The sequence below is a fragment of the Castanea sativa genome, chromosome 2 (genome assembly GCF_040712315.1).
Source record: "Castanea sativa cultivar Marrone di Chiusa Pesio chromosome 2, ASM4071231v1".
NCBI lineage: Eukaryota > Viridiplantae > Streptophyta > Magnoliopsida > Fagales > Fagaceae > Castanea > Castanea sativa.
Window position 1 is genome coordinate 2,622,720 of NC_134014.1, and position 23,190 is coordinate 2,645,909.

Consider the following 23,190-nt stretch of genomic DNA (forward strand, 5'->3'; position numbering starts at 1 on the left):
AAGCTATCTATTTTTAGAAATATTTCTCAAAAATTAAAAAAATTGTTAACATTTTTTTAATTTATGAAAAAATAAAAATAATTAATTATTATGTGCTTTTAGGGCACACATTACCAAAATCTAATTTTGAATAAATATAAGTTGGTTTTCACTTTTTAACTCAATGAGAGTTTTTAACCCTTAAAAAGACACAATCAACATTATAAAAAAAGAAAAGAAAAAAAAGACACAATCCACGTGGTCCGGCCCCATTTTCTGAAATACCAAAAATACCCTATACACCTTTCCCTTCTCTCTAAACCCACCGACAAATACAAAGACCCACACACTCAGAACTCTCTCTCTCTCTCTCTCTCTTAGAGCATTTTGCGTATGGGTGCGATTTAGGTCTCAAATGCGTGTATTCGAGTAAGTAAATTATGGGTTTAATTTGCTAAACTTATTTTAGTCTTTTTAATTTTTGAAATGTGAAGCCTTGCATGTTGCTGTACGATTAGAAAAAATCAGTTGATATTAAGAAATTGAATGAGCTTCATTAGAAGAAATATGAGCTTCAGATTTTATGAAGTAAGCTGGTATGCTATTCATTGACATGAAATATGATCTTTGAGATTTTATACTTCTTGAAATGATTTTCATGCCAATTTTAAGAAATTTTAAGATTTTCCTGTGTCTTTTCCTGTCAACCTATTTTCTTGTAATTTGTTAGTACTTGGGTAGTTGGTCACTGTTTTTGGGTCAGATTTTTGGGTCAAATTTTTTATTTTTCTGGAAATTGCCAATGCCATTTGGGCCGAATGGCATCTCCAACACCCATACAATTATGGGTGGTGACTGGTGAGTGAGGTTGGGGATTCAAATCCCCTTGGGTGCATGAGTAAATACCAAGAAAAAAAAAAGTTCAGGACAGTTTTTTATTTCTCATTTTGGCTCTGAATACTTCTGTTGTAGGTGATATGGTATGAATTTGCAGCGTTTCTTTGATAAGCCTGACTTGTGGTGGCTGAATGGTATGGGTAATCCTTGTACAAAGTTCATGTTGCCGTTGATGTAAGGGGATATGGAGAATGTGATGCTTGGAGCCATCTATTTGGCTTCCAAATAATTGAGAGCCGTATTGATGGTGCCACAGGTAGAAAGTATTGCTTTATATGCCTTCTAGAATTGATATTGTAGTCTATAAATTTTTGCTTTACAGTTTGTTCAAGGTCAAAATACAGCCTATTTATATCTGTGGTGGTAATTGGATATTGTCAGATGGGTTACTATGTCTTTCAAAGGAATGTTATAAAACAGACATCAAGTTTCATGCTAATATGAATTTGAATATGATCCGCCGCTGGGGTGGTGGATTGGCTGAGAGGCCAAAATTTTATCATTGTTGTGATATTTATGGACTTCTGGTGATCTCTCTCTCTCTCTCTCTCCCCCCTCTGTGTGTGTGTGTGTGTGTGTGATGTGAGTGTAATCAATTTTATGGAGTGTTCATGAAAAGTAGAACAAGCAACAGCACAGGGAACATAGAGACCTTACATGGTTCAGCTTTAGACATATGTCCATGGGTGGCATTGAGGAGAAAATTTCACTAACAAAGGTGCTGCAATAGTGACCCAAAACAATCACAAAACCCAACCCCAAATTCACCCAAAGAGCTCTTTCTCACAAATAACAAAGATTAGAGCTGGAAATAGGACTAGGCAGTATTGTTGGCTATTGTAACCTATCCATATGTTCTCTTGTCAGTTGAATGAACCATATATTTATAGAATATATCAAAGAAAAATAATTTTGTTTCTAAGTACTTGACATTTGTACGATTACAGGGAAAGGAACACTGGCATATGGGTTGAGGTGTCTGTATCAATAACTGGGGTGAGCTGTATTGCAGAACTTCCTTCCATGACAATAGATTTGTGATAAACTATCATGTTAATGATATTTGTAACTCCTAAAATGAAAGCACTTGTGTAAACATTAGTAGTATCCTCATAAGCTGTAAATATGCATGGTTATGAAACATGTAGTGTAGATTTCTTCTGCCGTTCCTTATTAACTTTTATTCGTGGTCATGCCATTTTTTTCTGAATTAGAATTTCAATATTTAATGGTGCTTTTGTTCTGTTGGGAGAATTGTTCTTTCCTTATTGTAATCAGATAATTCAGATAGGATGCTTTATTATTTGATGCAGCCAGTGAGAATAATTGATCCCCACTTGGTTTCATCAATTTTTTACGATTACAAGAGGGTATATATGCATGCTACAACATAGTTAGAAAATAGAAGTGCCTGGGTTGCGGAGTGTTCTTTGAATATCCAAGTAACAACGGGAGATGGCGGGAAACATTTGTTTAGTAGAGCATCTTCAGAGTCAACACTTGTCAATCCCTGCTGCATTGCAATATAAATTTCCCGAGGTCAGTGATAGCATTCATTATTATGTGAATTTTTGAAGAATTGTCTTCTTTCAGCTTGCCTCTTTCTTAAGCCATTCAAAATTTAAGATAGTCTAGTTTTACTAAGTAGTTATCAACCATTATGAGCAAACTTGTTTTATTCGTAGTATCTTTAGCACAATTTTAAGTCTATGCCCTATTGGATTGCCCCACATGGAAAATCAAAAAACAAGATTAGACAGGCTTGGAGTTAACGTTTAGGAACTAGGCTATGTGAGCTGTCTACATCCTTATTCCCAATTGAGATGAAGAAGACTTGTCGACTTACATCTTATGCAACCTGCAATACTTATCATGGAAGTCTGTTTATTAATAGAGATTAAAATAAGGACGTGGTGTAAAAGCCCATGTTTACACCCTCCAATGCCAATATGTCACATAAGATATTTATGAATAAAAGATTAGGTCCAAGCACACAGAATCATTCTCCCTTTAAACACTATGACACAGAAAATTAAAAACCCCAAACTTCTTCTAGTACACGCAGGTGAGCCAAGAAGTTGCCGCTGGAGATGTCGTGCCGAGAAGCATCTGGTGAAGCCACCAGTGACTGTAAAAGACATCGGTGTCAAAACTCAAAATCCCTCTGCATCAACCTTGAAGTTGAAGATATTTCATATGAACCTAAAGACATTCTGTGAAGGAAACTACTAAATATTTATTGCTGTAACCATAGCTAAACTCCTTTTCTTTGGATCCCATCAATTTTATACCCATAAAAGGTGTTGACAAAGTGGAAAATATGAACTCAAATTAAGAGAACATCTGTATTAGCTGAAGTTTTGAACAACCATAGTGTTGATAGTAGTGGGGGCTGGAGTCACCATGTCTTCTTTGGCTTCTCTCTGTCACTGGCAGAATCTCCACCGACTTCTTTATTTTAAATGGTTCTGGGTTTTGCATGGCTGGGTTTTAGGTTTCTTATTAATCAGATTTTTTTTTAGTTCTTGATAATGCTGAGGTATTGATTGAGTGTGGTAGTACTTCACCTTTTATTTGCAAAAGTCTGATGTGGCACACTGTCATTGGAGGGTGTAAAACTAACCTTTTACACCACATTCTTATTGAATTCAATCTCTTATCAATAACCCTGGCTCTTTTGGTGTTAATGCATTCCTCCTCATACTTAACACTTGGGACACCCTCCCTTTTTTACTCTAGTTCCTGTTTTTCTTTTGTCAACTAAAGGATTGCTTTTGTTTCTGTCTATTTGAGGTATAGAATTTACTGTAGTGATAGTGGTTCACCCTGTTGTATAGCTTAACCATGTCCTAAAGCTTAACCATTGTTGGCCTCTGCAGTTTTCCATGTTAGTCTGTGTGTCTGGTTTTGATACTCATTCCTTCTGCTTATGATTCAGTAAAATGGAATTTGATTTTTCATCATTTTTATTTTTCTTGTCAATATCTTACAAAATCATAGCATGATTTTGTAAATTTAGGCAATGAACTTCCTTCTTGATTCACTCCATTGATATTGTACATTACCATTGAAGAGATGTGAAAGCATAAAAGAACCCCACGACCCCCAAGTTAAAAAAATTGCATACTGTGCCCGAATAATGGAAGGGATATAGCCTTCATTACTTATCCGTGCCTTGAATCATTGTAATTTTTTTCATCTCTGAGCTTTTGGACCACCCGATTATTATGGATTCTGATATGTTGCATTTTTATCTAGTTTTAGGCTCGCAATACTTCTGTTGTAGGTTATAATGATATGCATTTGTAGCTTTTCTTCTTCTACAAGCCTGACTTATGGTGGCCAAACGGTATGGGAAAACAATCATTGTACAATGTTCATATTACTGTTGATGTAAAGGGATATGGAGAGTCTGATGTACTTATCAAAAAAAAAAGAGTCTGATGCTTGGAGCCATCTATTTGGCTTCCGAAAAATTGAGAGCCATATTGATAGGGCCACAGGGGGAAGGTATTGCTTTATATGCCTTCTAGGACATATTACATAGGTTTCTATTTTGACATGCGATGCGTGGGAATATATATATATATATATATATATATATATATATATATTATATTGTAATAGGGTGTAATATATAAAAAGTAACACTTACTTCAAGTATTGTCATTTTTTAAAATGATTTCTATAAGTATTTTTTTTATCTTTTTATCTCTACAAATATATCATTCTACCATTTTTTTGTGTGTTTGATTAATTTTTTTTTTAAAGTGAACCATATCTTTCTAACTTTTGTTGTAGTGTGTTATATTAACCTAATATACAACTAAACTTTATAAGTTTCAACTCTCTTAAGGAGATATCATGTAATCAAAACTCAACACAAAATTACAGATTTATCTTAACCAAAATTAAAATGAAACTAAAGAAATAAAAGATAGACTTCATCATAATTTATTGTTCAAACAATTGGTAGGCATATTCTAATTCATAGCCATGTAGATTGTGTTTTGATATAAACTCAAATTCCCATTTCCCAAAAAAACTAAGTATTAATCTAAACCAAAATTCAACCAAAGATATAAAAGGGAGAGAGAAAACTTTGTAATGAGAAATTAAAAAAAAAAAAACACAAAATCCCGAAATATATATATTTTTTTAAAAAACCATCAATTATAAAAAAGAATAAAAATTCACAGAGAGAGTACTCAGTTTTTTTTTTTTTTTTTTTGTGGTAAAAATCTGGATTGAAATGGGAGAAATAAAATGTGAAATGTGAAAATGGAAAGGCTCTCCTTTTACTTTTACTTTTTCTCTGGGATTCTCATGTTGTCATATCATCACTTTTAACCCTACCAACTCAACCCAAATCTCTCTTTCTTTCTTTCTGCTTTAGTCTACTCTCATCTCCTGTTCCACCATTTTATTTTGGCAAAGTCTCAAGTCTCATCTGACTCTCTCTCTCTCTCAATTTTCTTTTATTTTGCTTGTCCAACGATTTCATTATTTGAATTACATTGAAAAATCCCAGCTCTTTTTTTTTTTTTTTTTTCTTATTATCATCAACACCAGTAATGATTTTCTTTGGTTCTTTTCCTTCAAATAAAATTTGAATACACTAAAACTTCAAGGACTGTAGTGTAGAAAGAAAAGATTTTCAGGGTCCCACTGCCGACTGTTCGGCCTACCACCACCATTATGCCACCGGAACCATAACTGGTAAACTTTTTAATAATTTATTTATTTTTTTGTTAAGTTTTTGGAATTTATACAAATAAAATGGGAAGAAGAAGACTCAAGTTATAGAAAAGAGAAAATGACGAATGAAGTGTAATAGCGAAGTAGAGAGTAGTGGGAGAGGTAAAGAGGCAAAGAAAGAAGAGAAGGGTTGGAGGAAGTGTAACCGTAGGCGTGTATTAATAAAATGGGAAGAAGAAGAGTTAAGTTATGAAAAATAATGAAGGAAGTGTAACGGCGAAGTAGAGAGTAGTGGGGGAGGTAAAGAGGCAAAAATGGAAGGGAAATGTTGGAGGAAGTGTAACCGTAGGTGTGGACTAATAGGGGGAAGAAGAAATTTTTGTTTTTGTTTTTGTTTTTTTAGAGAGTAGGGAGAAGAAAAGTCTAAAAAAGAAAAGAAGAGATAAAAAATAAGTGGATGATGTGGCTTAATGATTGAGTAGCAAAATGTATTGTGTGTGTGTGTGTGTGTGTGTAAGGATAGGATGGAAAGAAAATAACACTCAATGTTGAAATGAGCTTTCAATATAGACAATAAACAATTAGAATTTATGATGGCGTGTAGTGTGTTACATATGGCCACAGAGAATGAATTTTGCAAAAAACAATTAATGAAGATGGAAATCCAAAAAAATAAAATAAAATAGTGATGTGGTCACTGCTGTGGCTTAACAGGAACGTAGTAACAATAAATGCTATGTTTTAGCTTTTAAATATATATAGATATAGATTAGGATATTTAGTCTATAATTTTTTGCTTAACAAGTTGTTTAAGGTCAACGGACAGCCTATTTTTATTCGTGGTGGTAATTGGATATTGTCATATGGATTACTTTGTCTTTCAAAGTAATGTTATGAAACAGACATTAAATTTCATGCTGATATGAATTTTAATATGATCTGCTGTTGGGGTGGTGGATTGGTTGAGGCCAGAATTTTATGATTATTGTGATATTTATGGACTTCTCTCTCTCTCTCTCTCTTGTGAGTGTGATCAATTATGGAGGATGGTTCAGCTTTAGACATACGTCCACAGGTGGCATTGAGGAGAAGATTTCACTAACAAAGGTGACTACAATAGTAGCACAAAACATTTGCAAAACCCAACCCCAAATACACCCTAGGAGCTCTTTTCAACAAAAAACAAAGATTACGTCTACAGAGTCGGTTTGGTGACTTCTTGTGGAGACTAACCAAATCAAAGTCAGTAACTGTTCTTAGTACATCTGTGAGGGTTGAGGGTTGAGTTCCACATTGAGAGAAAAAGTAATGAAATAAAGAACTTCTTACTAGTTAGCTTAGTGGTCTTTGCTTTAATAATTAAAAACTGTCTTAAACAAATTTTCTATATATTTTCCTCAAAGCTACATCTTGAATTTAGTGAATGCATTCATTCAGTATTCTATTTTTTATTGCCATTATCAATGATTTAACAGGGGAGAAGGGGACATGGACTCTAAATAGAGCTTAATGGAAATATTGGATCAATGTAGCCAGCAAAGTTACTTTGGATAATGGCTTTGTTGAGTTCTGTTGTATTTTCTAATTCTCATTAACCTATCTCAGCATCTTTTCTCTCAAAAAAGTTATTTGACATTGTCTGTTGTTTGGTATATTGCAATCGGATCCTTTGGTACTTTTAATTTTAGGAAACTTGGTTATTTAGTAATTGAAGCTTTAAAATGTTCCTACCAGAGTGAATTCTTCGATGCCTTACTTTGAATGATTTATCCTCCTGAGACCCAAGCCCGTCTATAGGGTTAACTAAGGATGCTAATCAAACCTAAGGATTACAATGTGCTGCTTTGGATTTGATATTGTAAGCTGTTGCACTATTAAATTACTCTAGTATAACTCGATCCATGTGGGTGATTTGATTTTTGTAGGTATGGCAAGATTTTTGGATTACTAGAGATGTTGATGGGTGAGGTGAACTGGTATCAAATCCAAATGGTCCCCTGGATCATAATCCAAATTAGTAACAGTAATTTCAAAAGTTAAATTTTGAGTAAATTCCACTCAAAAGTTATCTTTTTTTTTTTTTTTTTTTTTTTTTGATAATATCAAAAGTTATCATTTAAATGTAACATGAGATAAAATTTCATTTGTGTATAATCTAGAAAGAGATGCATAAATAAATCTTATAAATGAATGAGAAAATTAAATGTTAGTATGGATATGTTTGGAAACACAAAAGCAAAAGAAAAACAGAAAAAGAAAAAAAAGAAAAAAGAAATAGGAAATGTTAATATGAAGTATTGAAGTCTAAGTTGGCAAGTAAGCATATGCCTTGCTTACTTGCCTACTTGCTTCCTCTATTCTTTCTTTCTCTCTCTCTTTCTTTCTTTTGTTTTCTTTGTTTTGGAGCAAGAATTTATCCTTTGACACAATAACATGAAAATCCTCTAAGTTGGACAAGGTATACCTTCTTAGGCACAATGGCATGATAATTCTATATATAGTGAATGTTATAGAGGGGTTTCATATGAAGTTAGCTTTTAAAAAAAATTGAAACTAAGGATAATTTGGAAGCTTCACTAAGTGTGCTTTGAAGCCAAAATTGGATTTTTATTGCTGTAAGTATTGATAGTTGACTTTGTAAATTTGTTCATATGCATGTGTGTTTTTTTATTGGTATTTATAAACAATAAGTTACTTTGCTTTAAATTTGTCATATAAATGTTAAATGTAGTAAGATTTTATTACACTTGCCACTATATTTTTGTGAGATATATTATTGCTAGATGGTTTTGTAACATCTAGATGGTTTGGTTTATGTTACATTTAATGCAATTTGGATAAATGGTATAATTTTAATGTCTAATCACCTTGATATTTAGAAAGAATAATAGATCACCTAAATATTTAATAAGCATGATAGTTGGAGGAAAGAAATTTAGTTCAATAATGGGATTACAAACCATTATTATGGAAAAATGGAATTGAGGAATATAACTTCTATAGAAGTTAAATATCCAAAAAAAGAAAAAAAAATCAGTAATAGTTACTCAAAAGTCAAACTTGCACGTGCCTTATCAAATGTTCATTTTATCCCATATTAATAGTAAGATAGTTTACATTCATTTTCCAACATTATCAAAAAAAAATTTACTTCTTATTTGTCACATGTGGGGAAGAGAGAATTTCAACCCAAATTAAAAAAAAGAAAAAAAAAATAAAAAGAGAGAAGAAGTGATAGACTCAACATTACAAAAAATGTTTTTATTAATAAAAGAATTTTTCTATTGCATTTCTCGTTGTAAAAATGGATTAACATTAAACCAAGCTTGCTTGAGTTTATGTGCTCTTTCATTTTGAATCCCCAAACCACAAGTACGAGTGAACTTCTTTCAGAGGTTTTGTTGGATTAGCTTTGTTGTTTAGACTTTTGAGTTGTATTGGCTAAATTGGGGTAAGGAAGAACTTGCATAAAGAATTGATCATATCAATATAAATGCAAACTTAGTTGCACTCTTTATTTATATATTGAATAAAGGCAAACTTAGACTTTGTGTTAAATTATTTTAAATAAATGATAACGATTGACATGAACAAAAGAAAAAAAAAAGTAAAAAAAAAATTGTATTTTTCTAATCACAAGAATGGAAGATCAATTAAAAACATATTTTGATTTTTTGTTGCAACAAAAAATCAAATATGTTTTTAATTGATCAAAACATATATTCACAAGAATGGAATCAAAACATATATTCATAACTATTTAGGTGCATTCCCTTTCGCTAAAAAAATTACGTTCATTATTAATGAAAATAAATAGAAGATTTTACGCCTTCCACAGTTTTACATTAAAAAATTGAAAATTCCCACAGGCCACACCCAACCCAAGCAAGCCCTTTAAAGCTAAAACATTCACATCTAATATTCATTAACTCCAACGGCCTCCGTTACTTAACAGAACAGGCCTGGGTTTGAATGAATGAATATTTGTTAAAGTAAAACCACACTTTCTTCCAAATCCCTCTTTTTTTACTTTCGCTTTTTACAATTCTAAAATTCAACTCTAAAACCCACCAATTCTCTCTCACTCTCACGCACTCTCTCTTTCTCTCTATTTTTTTTTTTTAAATTTCTCTCTCTAAACAAATTTGATGTTGTCTGTGATTGTCACTGTTACTTTGCATGTGATAGAAAGAAGAAGATGGAGCAGCAGCAGCAGCAGCAGCTTCTACATTTTTGCGATTCAAAGCATCCCTTGGTCTTCGTTCCAAACTTCGTATTTGTACAGACTTGTTGTGGATGTCAAGAATCAATTGATGGTCCTGGCTACTGTTGTAAAGAATCAAGATGCCCTTTGTACATGCATCATAAATCATGTGCGGAAGTACCCCTTGGGTTGCACCATCCCTTGCACCCAATCCATCCTCTTATTCTCTCTCCCTATGAGATAGATTATGGCAAAGACATTCAATTTAGCAATTGCCTACTCTGCAATGAATCTCGCAACCAATACACTTATCGCTGTTTCCGCTGCGACTTCAACCTTCACCTCACATGCGCTTCTTTACCGTTCCCCACCATGGAGGCTGAATTCCACGACCACCCATGGACCCCCATTTTGAAGTCGTGCACATTCACTTGCGACCTTTGTGGCAGAGAAGGCAAAGGTATGCCCTACCTGTGTCATCTATGCAATTTCTGGGTTCATGGAAGATGTGCTTCTTTCCCACGCATGGTCAAAGTTGTGCGTCACAAGCACCTCCTTCATCTCACCCATTCTTCTCTTAAATTCCATCAACCCAACACCCGATTTTGCCAAATCTGTGTTCAAAAGGTGGACGCACGCTATGGGCTTTACTATTGCTCCAGTTGTAATTTCGTTGCCCACCTCAATTGTGCTATCGACAGAAGAAACAAGGAGAACATAAATTTGAAGGAATTTAAAGATGTGGATGAAGTTCCAGAGCTGAATGAATCGGCTGACTCAACAACTTACAAAGTCAAAAAATCCAATATGAAGGACGGAACTCAAATAGTCGAAGAAATTAAACACACCAGTCACGAGCATGACTTAAAGCTCACGAATGCGGTTCCAAACAACCAAATATGTGATGGGTGCGTAAGAGCCATTCTCACTCCGTATTATAGTTGTGTAAAGTGTAGATTCTTTCTTCATGAATCTTGTGCTAAATTACCCCCCAAAAAAAGACATCCACTTCATCAACACCCACTTATCCTCCTCCCAAAATGTAAGTTTTTTCAGTGTAATGCCTGTTCTCGGTATTGCAATGGCTTCACCTATAAGTGTGAGGAATGTGATTTTTATCTAGATGTTCAATGTAGTTTGATCTCAGACATCCTCACCCACAAAGGTCATGAGCATCCACTTATCCTCTCCTACACCACACACAAACAGAAATGCAGTTGCTGTAGTAATGAAGGCGAGCAAGTATTCCGTTGTAGCACTTGTGAATTTGCACTAGACTATAAATGCGCTACACTACCACATTCAGCAAGGTACAACCAACATGAGCATCCCTTCACTTTATGTTATAGACGTGAAGATGACTCTGGTGAATATTATTGTGATATCTGTGAAGAAGAACGAGACTCAAAACAGTGGTTCTACTACTGTGAAGATTGTAGTTATCTTGCTCATTCTAAATGTATTCTTGGTAGATACCCAAATTATAAGGAGAGGTGATTAAACATTTGACTATCACTCACACCCCCTTATTTTCATTGAGGAAGCTAAAGACCACCCTAAATGTGACAAATGTGGTTATCTTTGCGAGGGGTTTATCTATCAATGTGCCCGATGTAATTTCAATAGGCACTGTTACTGTGTATAGAAAGGAAAATTGTGGCTTTCAATTTTTCTTTTCTATACTAGACTTTCCAAATAATTTTCGGTGCATGAAGTTTGTTTAATGATAGTGCAGTAATTCTTTTTAATTCTCATTCATGTCATCATGGTTCAGATGGGACATCAATACATCGAATCAACTCATGGTTGTTTGTGTTTGGTTGTACCCTGCCTTGTCCACATATGTTAGAAACTTGTAGATAATATGATTTTTTTAGTTCTTAATGTTTTATGGTACTTTTTTTTAGCAATGGAAGGCACTAAGTGTGAAACATTGAGTTCAGGGATGATGAACATATATTGGAACTAAAAGGCAAACTGCAGCTATTTCTTATTTGTTATGTATACTTGTTTTTCCTCTCTTTTCCGTTTTTATGCTTTTGCTAAAAAAAGCATGCTTTTGTTTCTTTTCCCTGAATAAATTTTTATGCATTCTACTTTTGTCCAATTGTGTTATTATTATTATTTTTAAACAATGCTGTGGGCATATTATGATCATCCAACTGTGTCCTCTTTTTCCACTACCCGATTCTTATGTAATTTGTTTCAGTCTCCTGATAATTGTGCAATAAACATAGCCAACATTATTTTACCACCATGAGACACAGTACTTGGCATCTCTTCAGCTTCTCTATATCCCTCTTGTTATGGTTAAATGATTAATATTCATTTTTCAAAAGTCCTTCATTGACAGTTATAATTGGTAGCAATCCTTTTCAAACTTGCCAGATACCACTTTCAAGGTACCATTTTCTCCCCTCAAATTTAAACTTAGGTTAGGTTCTTGTTACTTAGGAGTTCTTCTTTAGCACATAGGCTTCTGCATTCCGCTCAAACGAGTTCCCAGCTTCATTCAGAAAATCCACCCTAACATTTTCATTGGTCATCTTTTGCCCACACACTTCCAAAGATTTTGTTGTTAGTAGGATCTAATGGCTTCCTTGGCCATAGCCTTGTGGAATACCCATGGTGTTGAAATCAATCTAAGGGGGGCAGAACCTGCAAGAAATACAGAATGGCAGAGTAAACAGAATGGAATGAAATCAATCAAGGGATTTGTAAATAATATTGACAGCCCAAAAACGGAGACTTGGCTTGAGGTCGTGAATAATAGAGAGCTTAAGAATGGAGGCTCAACTCAAGCTTGTCAAGACTCAAGACTAACAAAGAAGGCCTGAAAATGGAGATTCATTTTGAAAATGAAAGTGTGAGCTTGATTAGATTTAGGGGTTTGTTCCTTTTTGTTTTAAATGGTTTGTTGGATATCAAAGATGAAGTTCTTGAGCTTATTAGTATTGATTGGCTTAATATTAGGTAAAATTTTAAAATTGAATGAAATGGGTATATATATTTTTGTTATTATTAAGCACTTTCGAAAATGATACTACAGTTGTTTGAGACATATAATAGTTGAAATTTTATGCTATTTTGACCCACTTTCAAAATTTTATACTATTGTTGTTAGCACAAGAATGCTATTTGCACACATTTTTGTCACTTGTTTTTCTCACCTGGCCTTTAAACCTTCACTTCAAATCAAAACAGATATAAGATTTTTTCAAAAATGCTATAGTTTTTCCCGTGTTGTTCAAGGTCTGTAATTGAGGCAAGTTGAAGAGCCTTTCATGTTAGCTCCTTTTGTAATGATTTAGACTATATCATAATCCAGCACACATGCTATAAGATGCTACCTTTTCTTCCTCCCTTTTGTTTTCTTCCTAATTGTTTGTATTTACTTGAAGTTCTTCATGTAATGGCTTCCTATGCCATGTCATCTTGTAGGTCACTACTCTGGACATTAGTAGACACAGACTTATCATTATCCATGGCAATTCTAATTTTGGATTTAGTGTTAGTTTGATCTGACTTTGAGTCATAAGTGAATTTTTATGAAATTAATGTTTTTTTTCCTGTGCTGTATCTTTTGAGCCTTTATTTGTTCTTGTGCCATTGTTCATAGTCTTTGAGAGATGAGGAGAGGTTAAGGAACCAATTGGCATTTATTGGAACTCCAGGTATTGGATATGATTATACCACAAACTTTCATTTGCTCATACCTAAGTTACCAAGCTTTAAGGGGTGGTTTTTGAGTGATGCATTTGTAAAAATTTTGAATTTCATTCTACCTCTTTATTGTAATTCACTTTTGGTCATATTCGAATAAAATTTTCCTCTATTTGAGCTACACTCTTCTTTTTTACTCTGATGTGCAAATGCAGATAGTCTTCCATTCTCCAGTGGGGTTCATTAACAGTATTTGAATATAATGGGTGGAAATTTAGAGAAGCAACGTTTTCAACCTCTTATTCTCAGGTATCTTCATTCTTACCCTCCTATGTTCTCTTTAGGAAGCCTTCTTTTTCTTTTATTTATTTATTTATGAATTTTTGGGGGGTTTTCACTTTTGGAGTTAAATGAATCTCTATATTGTGTTATTCAGTTATTGTTTGTTCATTTTCTTGCTTATACACAACCAATACAAGTTCAACTTTTAATGTCATTGTTATAACTTAGGCATAGAGCAGTCATTACAAAATATAATAAGGTCATATTTGTTTTTAATAAATACCCCTCTCTCCCCCTTTAGAAGATCAAATACTCAATTGCTATGATGATCAGTATCATGGTTTGGATCAACCTGTTTGATGAAATGGCTGTCTTCTTTAATATTACTTTGGTCGCACTTAAGATTGTAATCTATTAAAATGTTATTTTGTTTAGAATAATGAAAAATGTGACAAGTGCAGCCTTGTCATTTTGCCTCTGTTTTATAATTTTGCGAAGTGTAGCTTCTTTCTTCCTAAATCATTTGATTTGTTAAATTACCTAGTAAAAAGCCACACTCACTCACTCACCTCCCAAAGACACACTATACAAGACTGATTGTAATAACTGCACTCTGCCTGCAAAGGATAAGTATTAAAATGTCCAGGCAATTTTTCTTCCAAAATCTTGTTATTTTCTCAATTAGGGGCCTGCAATCATGATAGCTCAGCTTACAGGGACTGGAGCCATACCCAGATATCTAACTAGGAGACTACCTTCCTTAGATTGACAAAGCATCCAAAATCTGGTTCTTTAGATCAGTAGATACACCTGCACAATATACTTTATGTTTAGAGCATTAATCACCCAGCCAGAAATCACTTTAAACTCTTCTAAAAAATTTTCACTAAATGGACTGGGAGTAGATCAGCTCTTCTGAAATTTATTCAGTCATTTGCAAAACAAAGATTAATAAGCTTCATATTCTTATGTCTGAGATGGAATTTGAAGTCCTTGCAACCAAGAAATCTCTTCTCTAGCATCTGAGCTAGGAACTCCATTGCTAGCACAAACAAATAAGGGGACAATGGATTCCTTTGTCTCAACTCTGTAGCTTCTCGAAAGTAACCAGCTAGTTCTCAATTTACATCCACAAAGTACTTAGGAGTGGTAATGTACTCTCCCTCACACAATTGACATATTTTGTGGGAAAACCCACAACCTGAAGGCACTGAATAGTAAACCACCATTCCACTGAATCATAAGCTTTCCTAATTTCCACCTTGATGGTACACCTGCCTTGGACATTTTCATGAATTAATAGCACACTCTCCAGGAACAAAGGCAGTTTGATTGGGGCTAATAATATCATTCAACGATGCTTTAAATTTATTAGCCAAGATCTTTGTGATGCACTTATAAATGAAAATTGCAACAAAAAATGGTCTATGATCCCCTATGCTTGAAGGATTGTTTACTTTAGGGACAAGAGTAGTAATGTTGCATTCACATCTCCAAGTAGCCTACCTGAATTGAATTGTGATTGGATAGAATGGACTACATCTGATTGGATTACAGGCCAAGCTTTTTTGAAGACACATAATCTAGTGGATATCCAAACTTAAAACTGGCCTCTGTAATGTTTCTATGTGATCTGCTGCAATATTTTAGTCTTGAACCTGATGAAAATCTCCCCACATTTCTTGAGGCAGATGCCCCTTAAAGGTGCCTAACAGATTCTAATAGTACCCCACGGCTAATTGTTTTACCTTTTGAGGATCCTATTCCCAGGAGACTGCAAAATACACTTCTGCACAACATATAATTTCATTTTAGCATACTCCACTTGTTTATCCAAATTCCCATATATTTATATATTTTTACTCCTTAATACCTGCTTCACAGCGTTTGGCTTAATACAACCTAAACATAGGGACCCCATAAACATCCATTCTCCAAGGCTCCAAGCTTTCTTAATCCAATCTAAGAAATTCTGATTTTTTTCCCAAAAGTTAAAAAAATGTAAAGGCTTTAGGACCAAAATTTCTCCTCTCCCTCAGTTGCCAGCCTACTCTGTTCTGCTCGAAAAAAGCATTCTCCAATCTTGAATTGCAGCATCACAATACTGTTCTCTTTGGGTCCACCTAGTGTAGAGGGCCCTACAATGTCCAGCCCATTCTTTCCCAGTCTAAATCCTGCTCAAAATTGACGATTATGCCGCTCTCACCCACATTCCTAACAACTTTACCTGCCAAATAACTCATCCGTACTCTCCTCACCTAGCACGTGTGCTGCACTATCCATCTTCCTTGCAGAATACCTAGCCATTGATGAACCAGAGAAACTCACATCTTCATACACCATTGACAAGCCAAGTAAATTTACTTCTTCTGTAGCTTTTCCATTCTGAGTCTCAGCCACAACATCAGCACGATTATGAATTGTACTGAGTTTACAATCCTCTAATAACTTGGATAGTTGACTTATCTAGTCTAATTGAATGCACTCTTGGATAATCTTTAAAATTCCAACTTCATTTTTCTGGTAAAATTGCTTATTATTTTGTTGCAACCATAATTATTAGTTATACCTAAATTAAAAATTCTTTGAAGGAATATGAAATTTATTTGAAGTTATTGTAGGTAAAAATGTAAAGCTGGACTTTTCTTCTAAAAGGTGTTTACTATTTTGCTTAATACCCAATATATCAACATTGTAAACTTTGTTGCGTTCTAAGTATGGAGAAATCTTCTTGATTGAAAGGGAAAGTTGTGATGACCAAAATAGCCAATGAAGGCAACCATGCAATCTTAAAGAAGATAAGAATTGAGACAAGCGGACAGTGAAACCACCAAAAACGGAAACTCTGGTTTTCATCTGAATAGATCAATTTCATGACTTGCTTTAATTTTTTTCCCAATGTGATTCATTTTAGAAAAAAGTGTGCATCTTTTGAGTTTGGTAGTGGACCCACTGGAACATTGGAGACATAATGTGACCATCCAGGTAGAAATAGGCTAGCTCCTTCACCCATCTGTTGACTTGAGTAACTTTGTAAGAGTTTCAATATAATTCAAATTCTGAAAATATTCATAAGTTCAGGCCATTTCCTTTAATATGGTGTATACATCTGAAACAAGTGAGATTTATGAATATTCTACTGCATGTCAGTCACTTATGACAAGAATGTACTATTATTCATTTGCATTGCATACAATTTTTATGACAAGAATGTGAAAGCAGCTATTTTCTTTAACCTGAGATGGGGTAAAAAGTTGTGAACAATTCTATAATGGTGAAATTTCCTTATTACCTTTAATAATAGTTTGTTACTTAACTTTCTCAGCATTTCTTTTATTGTTGCAAATGATGATAGCATGTATTTGTGTAATCTTTTAGTTCTCTACTTCAAAATTGGTTAGTGAGCTCCAAAGATGCGAAAGCTGATTAAAGTTGAAATAATAGTGCAGCTCAAGGATTCATTTTATAACCCTGTTATGTGTAACAATCAAGGTTGAATTTTGACAGTTCTTCAATCAACAACTCTGGTTTTCAAGTCGGATGTTTGTGGATAACAGATTCTAATAGTACCCCCATAGCTAATTGTTTTACCTGTTGAGGATCCTATTCCTAGGGAGACTGCAACATACACTTCTGCACAATATATAATTTCAATTTAGCACGCTCCACTTTTTAGCCAAATTCCATTTATATATCTATATTTTTACTCCTCAATGCCTGCTTCACAGCCTTGGCTTAATACAATCTAAACATAAGACCCCATAAACATCCATACTCCAAGGCTCCAAGCTTTCTTAATCCAATCTATGAATTCTGATTTTCTTCCCAATTTTTTTATAAAAAAAAAAAAAAAAAGCAAAGGCTTTAGTACCAAAATTTCTCCTCTCCCCCAATTGCCAGCCTACTCTGCTCCTCTAGAAAAAAGCATTCCTAACAACTTTACCTGTCGACAACTCATCCCTACACTCCTCACTTAATGCGTGTGCTGCACTGTCCATCCCCCTTGCAGAAAACCTAGCCATTGATGAACCAGAGAAAGTCGCATCTTCACACACCATTGACAATCCAAGTAAATTTACATCTTCTTTATCCTTTCCATTAGGAGTCTCAGCCACAACCTCAGCACAATTGTGAATTGTACCGAGTGTGCTATCCTCTAATAACTTGGCTGGTTGATGGTTGAGTTATCTAGTCTAATTGAATGTACTCTTGGATAATCTTTAAAACCTTGCTAGGTGAAGAGACTACTTCAAATCCTGTTTGATAAGTTCAAGGCTTAATTAGAAAGTGTCATTGTTACATGGCACTTCAAAATTTACAGGGTAAAAAACATTATCAGTGACTTAGTTGGGTACTTGTGTTCAAAAAACCATGCTTGAGTTTCTATTCCCCGAAGTAATTTTTATGCGTTCTAGTACTTTCCAATTGTGTTATTAATATATTTGTTCTTGAAAACAAATGTTAGCATATCCTGTGGCTTATAGCAGATAAAAATGAAATAAAATTGACATTTTTGTCTCTATATATTAGACTACAAAACGTGGATCATGGTCGTTGAGAAGCAATTTTGACCATCATATGGTGGAAGCATTCCTACTAAATATTGTATTAAGAAAACCGCTCCTTAAAAGGACCAATTAGAAAATGAGTGATCCTCTTCTCTTGGTTTTATATCAGAGTTGTGGACATGGAGATTTATTGATTGATACAATATCGACTGTGTGAAACATATTGTGTTTTTTTTCGTCCTAGCAATTTTATTTAATGGTGGATGAGGTATCAATATTTGAAATCGTGTGAAACTTTATAGTTTATAGTATCACTTTAGATTTCAAAAGAACATACCTAAAAAAAAAGGTTAAGAGTCTTATGATTCAGTGATAGTGTTTGGTTCTCATCATAAGGAGACTTTGGTTTTGAATATCTCTACTCCCACTTATTGTAAGAAAGAAAAAAATACAACTAAATGAGCCATTAGCAATTTGTTGGTGGGAGACTTTCTAATGCCTAAGTCAAAAGCGATTCTCAAAAAGCTAATTGGGAATGCGCGTATTTCTTGATCTGGGTTAAGTATTTGTTCATGCTTTCTTCTTGATATTGTTTGATTAACATTACAAGCCTACAAAGAGACTTTGGTTTCGAATATCTTTACTCCCATTTATTGTAAGAAAAAAAAAAAACCTGATCTCTATCATACTCAAAAGTTACTCACTTTTTGATTAGGTGGTTGCATTGGCTTTGTGGTCTGTACCTATATATTGCAAACGGGTAAGAGAAAATGCATTGTCAACTTACTCACCAACAGCCATGGCACTAATCTTATGTTGGAACTTTTGCTTTCTGATTGGAGGCACCTTCTTGATCAACTTCCACACAAACACAATCAACCATGTCTTCCGTGAAATAAACCAGTGTGCCTGCCGATGCATTGGTTGGGCACTTCATAAGTTGTCAAGTATATTTTGTACACCTACCTACCTCCTATCCTGTGGTAGTTAATTTGCTAGCCCTTGACTTTGATAAAGCTTAGCTCTATTGTAATAGAACTTCTTTTGTTTAAAAATGTAATTTCCCTTGACTTTGATAAGGCTTAGATCTAATCGGTTTTTTACTGGTTTTTATGGCATATTTGGTGTAATAGAATTACTAAACAAAAAATCGAATCAATTTTTGACAAATTTCTAACAAAATCCATTGAATTTATCGGTTTTACTATCTTTATGAAAATCCAATCAATTTTGATATACATTTCTAGCAACGAGAATTACCAGTTCAATTATCAGCTTTAGAAGTGAAAATATTAGTAGAAAGCTGATAATTTTGACAGGTGAATAATTTAAGTTTTGAAAATGATTCACTATTTCCATTTATCTCCAGTTGCACAACTTAAATTGGGTTCACATAATTGTTTTAATGGGTAATTAATTAATTCATAAATCCACTAAATAATAAACTTTGTGATCTAAACCAGTACTCTCCATCTTAACGGCAACATTGAACATCCTAAAAAATTATTGGGGCTAAATTAATACTATATATGGTTCAACAAATCCAACTGAAATTTATAATTAAAACAAAAGCAATCAAAGTGAACCTTGACGCATAACTTAGAAACATGTCCAAAAAGAGTGGTCTTAAAAAACTTGAAACGATACGTTTAAAGGGTCTATGAATTTGGGGAAGAGAGGGGGCGATATTTCAAGCGCCGAAGCGCGCGAAAACGGAATTATGTCGCTTGAGATGACGTTGTTTTGAAAATACAATATTGGTTCAACACATTAATAAATTGCCAAATTGGTTCATTTCATTTCCCCCAACATTTTCTCTACCACTCTACGGAGTCTTTATGGTCCATTTTTTTCCCAAGAAAATACAATAGTAGGAAAAATTGAAACCAAAACTCAGAAATCTCACAACAACAGCTTGGACTTGAGATCAGATCTGTAAGATCTCTATTCCTCTCCTCTTTCCTTTCTATTTTACACTCCCATTCCTTCCTTTTGTATATGTTAACACTTTTTGATGAATTCGGGTTTGAATCGCTTCATGTTATATTAAATCTAAATTCATACATGTTTATGCTATGTTCCGTCTAATATTATTTGAAATTTACTCTTTTGTGTTGTTTATTATCATTATTGTAATAGAAACAGATACTGTAAGAACATTGTTGTAATAGTTTTGAAAAAAAAAAACAAGGGGGAGATTTGATTGAATATAAACTCAAATTAGGTTTCTATGCTTAATTTGTTACTATGAAAAGATATTGGCATCATGCTAGGGAAAACTGAATATAGAAATCTTTTTTTTTCCCCACTTAAATGAAAATGAGTGATGGATCCTCGGCAAAATTTTTTAAATAACTATAAAAATCAAACTATATCATTAGTTAGCCAAAGTTTGAAACAAATTTGGTATATAACAAATCGAGTCCTTTAGACTCGATTTTGGAATGCTAAATTGAGTGCACTGATCTCGATTTCAACCTCATTCGTAGCTAATGTGGACACCTGGTCCACGTCGGCATAGAAATCGAGTCCTATGGATTCAAGTTCTGTCAAATAGAAATCGAGTCCATAGGACTCGATTTCGTATCACCTAAACCCAGAAATCAAAACGCTGAAGAAGAAAACGCTGAAGAACCAGAGATGAAAACCCAGGCAAAACCTAGAGATCAAAACGCCGAAGAAGAAATCCAGAGAACAAAACATCGAAGCAAAACCTAGAGATCAAAACCCAGAGATCAAAACGCCGAAGCAAAACCCAGAGATCAAAAAGCAGAGATCAACAACCAAAGATAAACAACGAAGAAGAAAGAAGCAACGATGCAAAACCTAGCAACCCAGGCGCCGATTCAGGTGATGGAAATCGGATTGAGCATGTGGTTTCTCCCCACCGCTCCAGTGGAGGAGAAGAACATGTACCCAGCAACTCAGGCGTCGATTCTGACCAAACCCAGGCAACGAAAACTTCAGGCGATGGAAATCAGATCATGGTTTCTCACCGCCGCTCCAATGGAGGAGAAGAACACCGAGTGGAGAGTGGGTTTGATTTGTTTGGATTTGATTAGTTCACGAGTTTTTGGGGCTTGGAAGTGGAGAGTTGCTGAAACAACGCTCGGTTTTTGGGGCTTGGCTTGGAAGAACACCGAGTTGGTTTTTGGAACAACGCTCAGTTGCTGAAATAGAACTTAAATTTCTCAAACAAAATGAAATCGAGTCCTAAGGACTCGATTTCTATTTGACAGAACTCGAGTCCTCTGGACTCGAGTTTTATGCCGACGTGGACTCCTTGTCCACATCAGCTACAAACGACCTTGAAATCGAGTTTATTACACTCGATTTAGCATTCCAAAATCGAGTCCAAATGACTCGAATTGTTAAATACCAAATTTGTTTCAAACTTTGGCTAACTAATGATATAGTTTGATTTTTATAGTTATTTAAAAAATTTTGCCTGGATCCTCCATATACTATTAGATTGACTGAGAAGAGTCATATGATATTGAATGTTTAGGTGATGATTATGTTTAGTGGCTAATTGAAGAAAAATGAGCATTTTGAGTGAGCATGATAAAGAATTTAACAAATTAGTAATCTATTTTCATCTAATTTCAGCTTTATTAGTGTATGTTAAATTATGCCATTAAATATATTGTTTAACTCAAAAAACACATGTGGGTAAAGTGTTGTTTTTTCTAAATTACAAGTAGATAAAATATCATTTTTCTAAACACAACTGGTAAAAGACATCAATTTTTTTCAAAGCATGTGATCTATATGCATAAGTTTTGATGACAAGTTCTAACAGTGTCCACTTGGGTGCCATAGCTTATTTGCATAGTATTTATCAAAAATATTGTGACTGCAATAAATGAAGACCAGTATTGACCCCATTGATAAGAGCAATATATGCAATTTGATGGTGAGTTTATAACAAAGAGGAAAAGTGTAGGAACAAATTTTGGTATCTTGGAAACAACTGGCTTTGCCCCTCAATAAAAGTGAGTCTTTCGGGTTTGTTCCATTTGAGCTCATTTACTCTAATGTACATGGAGCATCTCTAATTCCTACTGTAGTGGGATTTTGTCAGTTTTCTTGATGACTTTATACATTACACTTGGATATTTTTTATGAATAATTATTTTGAGTTACTTAGTTACATGACTAAAATCTATTGACATGACCATGCTCTTGAGTACAAACTACATGACTTCCATAGTGTTCTAAAATTATATGGCATCACTTCTTATACATAATGATATAGAACTTCACAATAGATGATTGAGTCTAACGTAGACGTCAATACATTTTGTTCATGCTCTCATTCTTTTTGTATTTGCTACTGCATTTTTCTAGGGCAAAGCTACGCTTGCTGTCGTCCATATAGGACAAGAAATTTTTTGTTTTAATAATACAGCAGCTTTATTGGATGGTGTTAAGGACATTTAATATATATATATATATATATATATAGAATAAGAAGAAGAAAGGCAGAGGTTGCGAGTTTGGCATTTTTATTCAAAAAAAGGTCGCCAGTTTGGTAGTTCCAATAGTATATTATAACTACTCTGAACATGAATCTGATTCTATGATATTAAGTAAATTTCAGCTTTAAAACATCTGTGCATATGATTAGGTCATGGTGAAGATTACTAAGTTCAGCTAGCTGTAGTTCAGTGCCCAAGAAGTTGTATCTATTACGTTACACCTTCACAGATAATTATCTCAGAGGAGTTACTAGACAGGTAGGTAGAATTATCTCATACCCGGAAATCACTGTTAATGGAACCACTTCCCTGTAACCACAGTTGTGAAATAAATGAAGCTGTCATATTTTCTTGATTCAGGCATGTATTGCCTGCATTCTATCTTCTACAGCCAAAAGCCCAGGACAAACATACACTGATTTGTGCTATTTATAACCGTCATGTTGTCACATACCATTGACACATATACCATGTTACT

The 23,190-nt window shown here is 34.2% G+C and overlaps 1 protein-coding gene and 1 long non-coding RNA gene across 9 annotated transcripts; both read left to right on the forward strand.

The window, feature by feature from the left end:
* The first annotated feature begins 323 nt into the window (after positions 1–323).
* LOC142624387 (uncharacterized) lies at positions 324–7,722 on the forward strand. 3 transcript variants are annotated; one of them, XR_012842325.1, is made up of 5 exons: positions 324–408; positions 952–1,132; positions 1,824–1,980; positions 2,155–2,415; positions 7,500–7,722. It is a non-coding gene; the product is annotated as an uncharacterized LOC142624387 (long non-coding RNA). The 3 variants fall into 3 exon arrangements; XR_012842324.1 differs by lacking the exon at positions 7,500–7,722 and adding an exon at positions 2,933–4,228; XR_012842323.1 differs by lacking the exons at positions 2,155–2,415; positions 7,500–7,722 and having other exon boundaries at positions 1,824–2,109.
* A 1,682-nt stretch (positions 7,723–9,404) lies between these two features.
* On the forward strand, positions 9,405–23,190 carry LOC142623495 (uncharacterized). 6 transcript variants are annotated; one of them, XM_075796927.1, is made up of 4 exons: positions 9,405–12,666; positions 13,398–13,452; positions 13,657–13,750; positions 22,862–23,190. In XM_075796927.1, exon 1 carries the CDS (start codon positions 9,773–9,775, stop codon positions 11,273–11,275), a length of 1,503 nt encoding a protein of 500 aa, XP_075653042.1. In that variant the 5' UTR covers positions 9,405–9,772; the 3' UTR covers positions 11,276–12,666; positions 13,398–13,452; positions 13,657–13,750; positions 22,862–23,190. The 6 variants fall into 6 exon arrangements, 5 of the variants coding, with proteins under 5 accessions (XP_075653042.1, XP_075653041.1, XP_075653043.1 ...); XM_075796926.1 differs by lacking the exon at positions 22,862–23,190 and adding an exon at positions 18,947–19,343; XM_075796928.1 differs by lacking the exon at positions 22,862–23,190 and adding an exon at positions 18,254–18,892.